Here is a 9,071-nt window from a genome sequence, read left to right on the forward strand (position 1 = left end):
GCAAAAACACTTCGTATGCTTTACCTACAGCCTACATAGATTTGAATCCTTGAATATTGTGGAATTCTCAAAAAAGTGCTGCAGTTGCCCTTTAAGCGCACTTAATTGCGTGCTTGACAGGGATATAACCCGACCAAGTCTCAAATTAGAACACTGCACAGTACTCAGACTGAATCGCCGCTTAATTATCGCTTTACTGAACCCGAACACGGGCCCCGACCGGGCCCGCATCGGGCACGTTTTGTGCAGCTGGGCAAGAGGTAAATTGTTCACCGCATTCAAGCAGACGATACTACTCAAGTAAAGAGCCGGCAGAGGTGCTCAAATCAGAACAACGCTGAAGTAATTTGTTTTGCCCAAGACTTTTGTCCATGATTGTACCTCGCGTTCTAATTGAAATCCTTATTGAAAATATTAAAGGGGACGTTGCGGTTAATGGTAGGCGAAGTGGCCTTATACAAGCAGTGTGAGGTGGGCTTCTCACCCCACTTAGTGTGTTACTCATACCCTATTTCAGCATTGTAGAGATATATGAACTGGAACTTATCTGATGTCTAATGGTTCCTATACTTCATCCTCCCCCAACCATGACCACAGGCCTCATTTTGCCTAAATTAGAACTCATTCTTGCCGCCACGGTGGCTCAGTTGTTACGGTGTATCGGCTGCTGACCCGGACGACGCGGGTTCGACCCCGGTCGAGGCGGTCGAATTTCGATGGAGGCGAAAACCTAGAGGCGCCTGTCAGTGCACGTTAAAGCACCCCAGGTAGTCGAAATTTTCAGAGCCCTTCATTACGGCGACCCTCATGCTCTGAGCCGCTTTGGGACGTTAAAACCCCATAAAGCAAACCAACATTCATTCATTCATTCATTCATTCATTCATTCATTCATTCATTCATTCATTCATTCATTCATTCATTCATTCATTCATTCATTCATTCATTCATTCATTCATTCAAAGGGCGATTATTAATAAATCAGTGCTAAATGCTAAATCCTATGACAAAATTAACCAAAAAAGGAGCGACATTGGCAATAAAAGCATTTGCTGCCCTTCTACACCGACCAATCTACCGTGCCGTAGATGCAACTAAATGTTAAGACTATCCGTAGCTATAGCGTCTGGTTGCACACAAACGACCTTGAAAGCGGATTTTGTAGTCTCCTGGCCGAGACGTTTATTGCCATGATCCCCCCCACCCGTCAGGAATCTTTCACATGTTGTCATCCGAATCTGACTCTTCTTCGGCGACCGCAGTCTTGGCATGCGACTCCGCCTCATGGAAGATATCCCCGGGTACAAACTCGTGTTTTCCGTCGGACTCCTTGCAGACCCAGCTGAGCTCGAGCTCGAAGTTCTTGTCCTTGATCTCGTCGTGGACAACGTAGACGATCCGCGCCGCCTCCTTGATGAGCTGCCTGCAGTCCTGGTCCTTGACGGTGAGCTTCTCCATCTCGGTCTTGGCAGCCTGGCTCGCCTTGCCGATGGCGCACCCGTAGTAGCCCCACGATGTGCCCGACGGGTCGATGCAGTACAGCTGCGCTCCGTCGCGGTGATCGTAGGTGCCGAAGAGCACGCTGGACCCGAAGGGGCGCACGGAACTGTACAGGGTGTATGCGTGCATGTAGAGAGCGACGCGGTCTTTGAGGTACCGCAGTGGGATCGCCGAACCGTACTCGGAGCGGTAGTTGGACGCTTCCACTCGGGCTGTCTCCACCACCTGCGCAGAGGAAATGTGTGCGTCAGTCCTCTTTTATTTCCCGATTAACAGTGCAGTCAACTGTGGTAAGGTAACAAGTAGCAGTCTTCCTAATGGCGCATTCTTCAAAACATGGCTCATGCCCCTGCATCAATCAAGTTCGCTGCAGGTACAATATATCTAGTAGGACCGAAGAAAAGTCTCTAGAGACACAGTATCATTTAGGGTTGAGTCCACTACAAGGACAGAACCCCCTCCCAGTGGTCTCCTATTATTCCCCAGCCTTGTACCAGGCTCAACAACGCCACATATGCTGATGACATTCAATCTGATCTATCACTTGATGCTCTTAATTGCGACCCAATGTATTTTCGGGCCTTTGGTACCTTCCGTCACTCCAACTCCACAAGTTATGGGTTCTAGGCATTATATGTCCTGCCTAACCCCAACTATTATATATTTCTATTGAGACCAACTCACGTGTGTCTTTTCTTCAATACTGCTATTTTCCCTTTTCATCACGGGCTGCACTGTCCTTTTCTCCTTCGCAGTTTTCAAGCGTGAGGGGCTTTAGCATGCCTCCTCAGCAAAATTCGTAGAACAGCGTCTCACAATCGCAGCGAAGTTGACGCCAAGACCAGCCCTAGACTCGAACCGAAACCAACGACTTCCAAAGCCGGAATTTACATCCATTTGCATTTAAGGTAAGTTAAAAAAAATAATCCAGCACGCGTCTTCTGATTCACCGTGTGTGTACTGGCTAGTTGGGTGTGGAAAACGCACTCATCATATCTGAGTATGATGTCCGCACTATGGTCGTAATATTCGTAATGGTCTCCACGCTGCACAGCCGGCTAAACACCAGATCGACACAGGTGTTGCGGGATGTCGTCCACTGTGTAGGGTTCGTGTGTAACACCAGGTTCTCGGACGCGATGTCGATGACGAACCGCTTGTTTCTTCACCGCCAAATTACCAAGGATTACGATTGGCGAAGGCGAGAGCGGCCTTAACGAATATGAGAATGTTTTCCTGCGAAGCGTTATGAAGCATGTACTATCGGGGACAAAAGTGGTATACACCACGCGGCGGGAGCCGGAGCAACAGAAAACTGCGTTGCAATGCCATCTACAGACGGCATCTGGGATAGAGACAGCCAATGCATGACCTTTATTATCAGCAGGCATGTCACTTGGCTCGTATAAATGTTTCGTGCTATAGCTGGCCAAAATGCCGCAGTTTTCCGTTTCTCCGGCTCCCGCCGCGTTGAGTATACCACTTTTGTCCCCGATAGTACACAGCTAAAGGGAGAATATACCGCTTTAGAGCCACTCTGCGCACACTTCAAGCCCTTGCAGGCTTTTGCTGCGAACGAAGTCGACTGGGCTGGCGGAGAAGGCACTTATGCAGTGGAGATGATGGCGACACTCTTAGGAGAGCTGATTGAGCGTTCTCTGTCGAAGCGGCACCCGATGATTTACTTTGGATCGGCCAGCTGCATCTACGTTTCAACGATGTTTTAATGATAACGTGGTCGTGTACGAGGTCCTCTCTATGTGTCGATAAGGAGCTGTCGTTGAGTATCGTGATGGTGATAGAATGCGATTGGTCAAGTTGTTCGTGGCACGCTTCTGTGGTGGTAGTGGGTCGAAAACAGGTTGTCGAGCCCGTGAAACCTGTCCGTGAGCTTCCTGTCCCCGTTGACCTCGCCATAGTGGAGTGTAAGTCGTTGTCGGCGTTTATGAGGCACATGCAGTCGATGTCGATGGTTCCGATGAAGGCCACGTAGATGAATTTCTGCAGATGTTTCCTGGGGTAGTGACTGACCCGCTGAGGGTAGGGAGCAGTGGCGGCTTGCAATTTCTGGATGGCGACGGAGCTGAACGATCACAATCTCAAAACAATCACAAAAATATCAGAGCCTCGCTCCGATTGGTCGGCATGGATTGGCTGCACTATTGGAAACTGGGTCCGTGTGCACGCGAGGTTTTTGTTGAACTAGCAGGTAAGGGTGCGGAGGTCGCTCGGGACCCGTTTGTTCCGTAGTAATTACATATGGTTTGCGTCGCGCTTCGCTGTTTACATTCGTGCCAGGTGGCCCCCGGGCGTCTCCTTATTGAAGTCTATCCACATTTTGTGGCTAGACTTCAATAAGGAGACGCCCATGGGGCTGGTCATACTCGTGGCGTTGCATACGCCGAAGGGATCCGACTGTGTCGTTGACGAAGCCGTCTGCGACTCGAAGCACTCTTGATGGAAGCGCCGAGGTTGCCAACATGGCCGCCTTGGCCGGTTGGCACTGCATTCTCCTGTACATTTCATTTCCTAGTTGCTGCGAGCGCCGATGCTGATGTCGAGGGCGGGATCCACTTCATCGTTGGTCCGAGCGCCGATGCTGATGTCGATGGCGGGATGCACTTCGTCGTTGGTCCGGCCGGTGGATGCGGTCTTGTCGCACTTGTGCGTGTCGTTATTCGAACAGATATGCCGAATGCCTTGGAGGTTCATCAGCGCTGCGTCTGTGACGCGGACGGAGAAAGACTGAACGAGGCACATTTTGGCGTTGTCAAAGCTCCTTCCCGTCTCCGATAGAAGTGAGGATGGTCGAGAAGCCGTAGCTTTCTGGCACACGACACTGGCGGGCTATTATTGCGAAAGCAATACTACTCGCACTTTCTAGCCTTCGCGTGACCCGGCCGCAGTTAAGTTTGACCTTTAGCAGAGTGAATATGGGCGACCAACTCGCTCCTTCAGATAGCACGGCTGCAGATACGCCGCGCCGCGCACCTGTGGCGATACTGCCGCTGTGACGTCATACCAGCTGTAGATTGTTTTCTTTCTCTAAGTCGCAACAACGTCAAAAACAAAATATAAAAAAATTACCGAAGACGCTTTGAGTTGTCGCGCAGCGGCGGCCGGTAGCCACGCGTGATCTGTAGACGTGGCGCACTGCGTTCTTTCAGTTAGAGGCGCTGCGCTTTTGCTTTCGCAACCTACCAGGCTTAACCGAAGCTAAGCCCCCACCAATTTTAGAGCGCAGCTCTTTGGCGTCCGTTCCTGGGTTTCGCGTCGTCGTCGGCGTCGGCCTCGTAACCAGCTCCGCCCCCCTTTCATCCCCCCAGCGCTATCGGCGTCAGCGGCATCAGTCAGTCGCTGCTATCTCTTCCCTCCTCCCTTTATCGTGTTGTCCGCTTGCTGCGCGCGCTTCTGCCCCCATCGTTTGCCGCTGGGTGTACACGCCGCCCCCCTCCCCCCTCTTCCTGCGAGTCTCCGGTTGTCAAAGCGCCGGCTCGAACTTAATTCCTTTCTTCGCTCCTCCTCCAATGCAACCCCTGTGCGGTGGCAATCAGAGAGCCAGATCGGTGGCGGCGGATCTGTATATGTGCACCGCCCGAGCCGAAATTGCGAATACGTGTGAAAAATAAAAAAAAAATTCTGTGATAGCGCATACATGTGTTGCTCGATTTCTTTGCCTCAATCTATCCAAAAGGTGAAACAGCTTATTTGCTGCGCTCAAATTTCGCATTAGGAAGTAACGTAATCGTCGGTAATTTTTTTTATGTGTAATAAAGTTGTTTCCATTCATACATCCTGCCCTCTTGGAACAGTGGACACCTCATTCGTGCTTTAAGCTACGTGGAGGTAGTGACAGATGAGCGCTGCTGCGTTGGCACTGACAGCGTTGAGGCATCATTTTAAGGAAAGGAAGTGCGCATAACTGGCTCCCTGGGTCAGTGGACGCCTGAATCGCGCTTATAGGTACCGGGGTACCCCCGGGGTATAGGTACCCCCCCCCCCCCTCCTCTCCTCCTCCTCCTCAATATTTATTGTGTATTTGCCGAAAGTGGGTCATGTGTGCCTCGTGATGAACACGCTTCGTTGACCGCATTAGGCGGGAAATGTCTGTGATTGCCACACATGATGACGGCCGACTATCCAAACGGCTGTTGGAATATGCTGGTGATTTGGTGTGGTTTGGTTTTGGGGGCTTAACGTCCCAAAGCGAATCAGGCTGTGAGGGACGCCGTAGTGAAAGGCTCTGCAAATTTTGACCGCCTAAGGTTCTTTAACGTGCACTGACATCGCACAGTACACGGGCCTCTAGAATTTCGCCGCCATAGAAATTCGACCGCCGCGGCCAGGATCGAACCCGCGTCTTTTGGGTCAGCGTCCGAGCGCCGTAACCACTCAGCCACCGTATTTACTTCTGCATTACAATCATTACTACCAAGACTAAAGCAGCTTCAGCGCTGATAAACGAACAGGAGATATACATCATCTGTCGCCATGAAGCCGCCCCCTCCACATTCGAGGCTCGAACCAACTGGTGTAGACAGAAGTGAACATAGAACACTGCCCCGAGTGTCCATGCAGTGCAAGAGTGGTATCGCGCGTTTTCTTTAAATATTCATAACCCTTACACATGCGCGCACACAGCGCACGAGAGGCACTCTGGAGCGTTTGGCAGCGACTTAGGACTGCGCGTGCGGCCCAACTGACAACGAACGTTCATAAACTCGACGGCCCGTTGCAGCGGAGTCCACGGAACGCCAGCTCCCGTTTGGCGCGACGTCTTGCCCGTTGGACAAATGGATCGCAGTAGGTGGCCTCTCAAAAGATACGTTTCTAAGAAACCCATGCATTCACTAGACGCGCCTTTATTCATGTTCAAACTTCGAGCCATCGTGGTGGAGTGGAAGCGTCTCCGTCTGTAACGCCAAAAGCCCTGGTTCTATTCCCGGCCTAAATCCTGGTAAGGTTGAAAACACCCCTGTGTTGTGCGGTGTCCGAGCACGTTTAATAAACCGAGGTGGTTCAGTTTATTCCAGAGCCGTCCACCACCACATTTCACATGGCCCACGTGCAGCTTCAGGACGCTCAACGCTCCCCGCCGCGGTGGATCAGTGGTTAAGGCGCTCGTCTACCCAGCCGGAGTACCCGGGTTCGAACCCGGCCGCGACGGCCGCGTTTCGATGGAGGCGAAACGCTAAAAGGCACCCGTGTGCTGTGCGATGTCACGTTAAAGATCCCCAGGTAGTCGAAATTATTCTCCACTACGGCACCTCTTTCTCTCTTCTTTCACTCCCACCTTCTTCCCTTCCCTAACGGCGCGGTTCGGGTGTCCACCGACATACGTGAGACAGATACTGCGCCATATCCTTTCCTCAAAGACAAATTTACGCTCAGCCCCATATACCACATCACATCACGCCTGGTGGTCTACATTTCCGGAGCCCTCCACTACGGCGTCTCTCATAGCCTGAGTCGCTTTGGGACGTTGAACCCCATAAACCAAACCAAACCATACCATACCTTACCACACCACACCATGCACCATATCTACCATACCATAACATGCCATGTCATGCCATGCCATACCATACCATACACCATACACCATACCACATACCACACCATACCGTACTAAGCCATGCCTTAGCATAGCGTGCCATAGCACAGCGTACCATACCGTACCATAGCATAGCACACCATAACATAGCACAGCATGCCATAGCAAATCATACCGTGGCATACCATAGCATAGAATAGCCTAGCATATTATAGCAAATCAAACAGTGCCATGCCTAACCCAGCCACTCCGCGCAGCCGCGATTGTGACTGATCCTGCTCACCTGCTTGGCGTCGGCGAGAAGTCCCGCAACGGCGGCTCCGATGTGGTTGTCAATGGTGAAGATACGTCGGTTGGCTCCGGGCTCGAACAGCTTGGAGGTTACGAGTTTCTCCACGGCGAAGACTACTCCGTCCCGGCCCCGCAGGGCCACGGCCGTGCCGCTGTTCTCGATGGCTTTCTGCGCATACTCCACCTGGAACACGCGCCCGTCCGGCGAGAACTGCGACGCCGAAAGGTCGTATCCCGTGCCAATCGAACTCATGCTCACTCGTTATTAGCGCGATGTCGCACAAAAGCAGTTCGGAAGAGCTCGCGAACCAAAGGCGCGTTTCTATGCCTTTCTTGGACAATCAGGATTGATGTCAGTGGCACTGGGTTGGAGCGGTTGGAGGATGTCTTGAACGCTAGAAAATTTTGCTTGGAGTAAATATCGTGCTAGGAAGAAACAAATAATTTGAAGGATTTTAAACGTTGATGTGCGAATGTCATAGCTGTTGTTAAGGCGAATCTTTCTGTAGAAACAAGGTTTAAGCGTCCAATGAATTTTCTGCGTTCCAAATGAATTTTTTGCCTTTTGACACTGCTGACCGTCCTATTAAAAGATAATCGGTTTTGAATGCGAAAGCATTCCTTGGCTCATCGGTGGCGTTCGTCCAAGGAGACATATCCATAGCAATCCAACACTAGCCACATAGCAATCCATACAGTGGCTAAAATGGCTAAATAGTCATTTGTTGGCAGAAAAGTTAAAATGAAATAAGCAGTGCAAGAAAAATGAAAACCACAAAAAGTATAAAACTAAAAAAAACTAAAAATAACGATAATAAATATTTAAACAAGACCAAAAAGAAAAAATTGGAGGGAGAAAGAGAGGACAAGAAAAGGCTTTCGCGTTTCTGCTCATAAGCAGACAAGTACAGTCGTGTAATTTTTGCAGCGAAAGCCTTTAATGCCTCATACTGTCGTTAGCAGACGCGTCGGCAGGAGTGTCGACAGACGCGTCGGCAGATTCGTCCGCCTTTCGGCGTCACTGCTTAAAAGGCTCAAGGTTCTAGCATGAATAAAGGCGCATCTAGTGAATGCATGGCTTCATAAATAAAATAAAAAGAGTAAAGCCAACAAAAAGAAAATAAAAAGTAAAAATAAGAAAATAAACAAAAATAAAAACAAAATAAAAATAAGATGTGAAAATAAAAATAAGATGTGAAAATAAAAATAAAGAAATAATAAAATTAAGAAAAGGAGCAAAAAACAAAAAAATATATGAAAAATAAAGTAAATAAAAACAAACAGTATCCAGAAAACGCTTTCGCCTTGCAGCACTTTAGAGAGCCAAAGTGCCCCCTGAATTTTTGCATCGAAAGCTACATTGGCCACGAACTTGCGATTTCGCAGTGGCGGTGCTCCGAGGAGGCACAGAGACCGACTTAGAACTATTGCCTAGCAACCGCCGCAGCTGGCAGACGCCGCGCGCTCGCCGCGCCATCTGGCATGACGTCACAACCGCGCGCCTCGCCGCGGAGCCGCCGTCATCATCATGAAAACTTTTATTTCCACCGAAATTAAACTCCTTTTTGGACCCCCCGGCACGCAGGACTCAGCCTCAGCCGCCAGGCGGATGGCTTGTTGCTGTTGAGCGGGGTCCTCGCTCCACAGCAAGGTCCTCCCAGTCCTCTCCCATCTTCTATCTTTTGTTCGGCGCCCGGGCTGTCAGCACATTCCCATACTACGTGGTCG

The 9,071-nt window shown here is 50.3% G+C and overlaps 1 protein-coding gene across 1 annotated transcript; it reads right to left on the reverse strand.

Annotated features, from left to right (window-relative positions):
* Positions 1–1,200: 1,200 nt before the first annotated feature.
* On the reverse strand, positions 1,201–7,731 carry LOC149327840 (proteasome subunit alpha type-3-like). The gene is made up of 2 exons (XM_089563806.1): positions 7,336–7,731; positions 1,201–1,723 (listed from the first exon to the last, which is right to left on the reverse strand). The coding sequence occupies exons 1-2, from the start codon at positions 7,594–7,596 to the stop codon at positions 1,217–1,219; spliced, it is 768 nt and encodes a 255-aa protein (XP_089419932.1). The 5' UTR covers positions 7,597–7,731; the 3' UTR covers positions 1,201–1,216.
* Between the last annotated feature and the right edge of the window lie 1,340 nt (positions 7,732–9,071).

The sequence above is a fragment of the Amblyomma mixtum genome, chromosome 10 (genome assembly GCF_055824585.1).
Source record: "Amblyomma mixtum isolate Tamu chromosome 10, ASM5582458v1, whole genome shotgun sequence".
In the NCBI taxonomy this organism is placed as follows: domain Eukaryota; kingdom Metazoa; phylum Arthropoda; class Arachnida; order Ixodida; family Ixodidae; genus Amblyomma; species Amblyomma mixtum.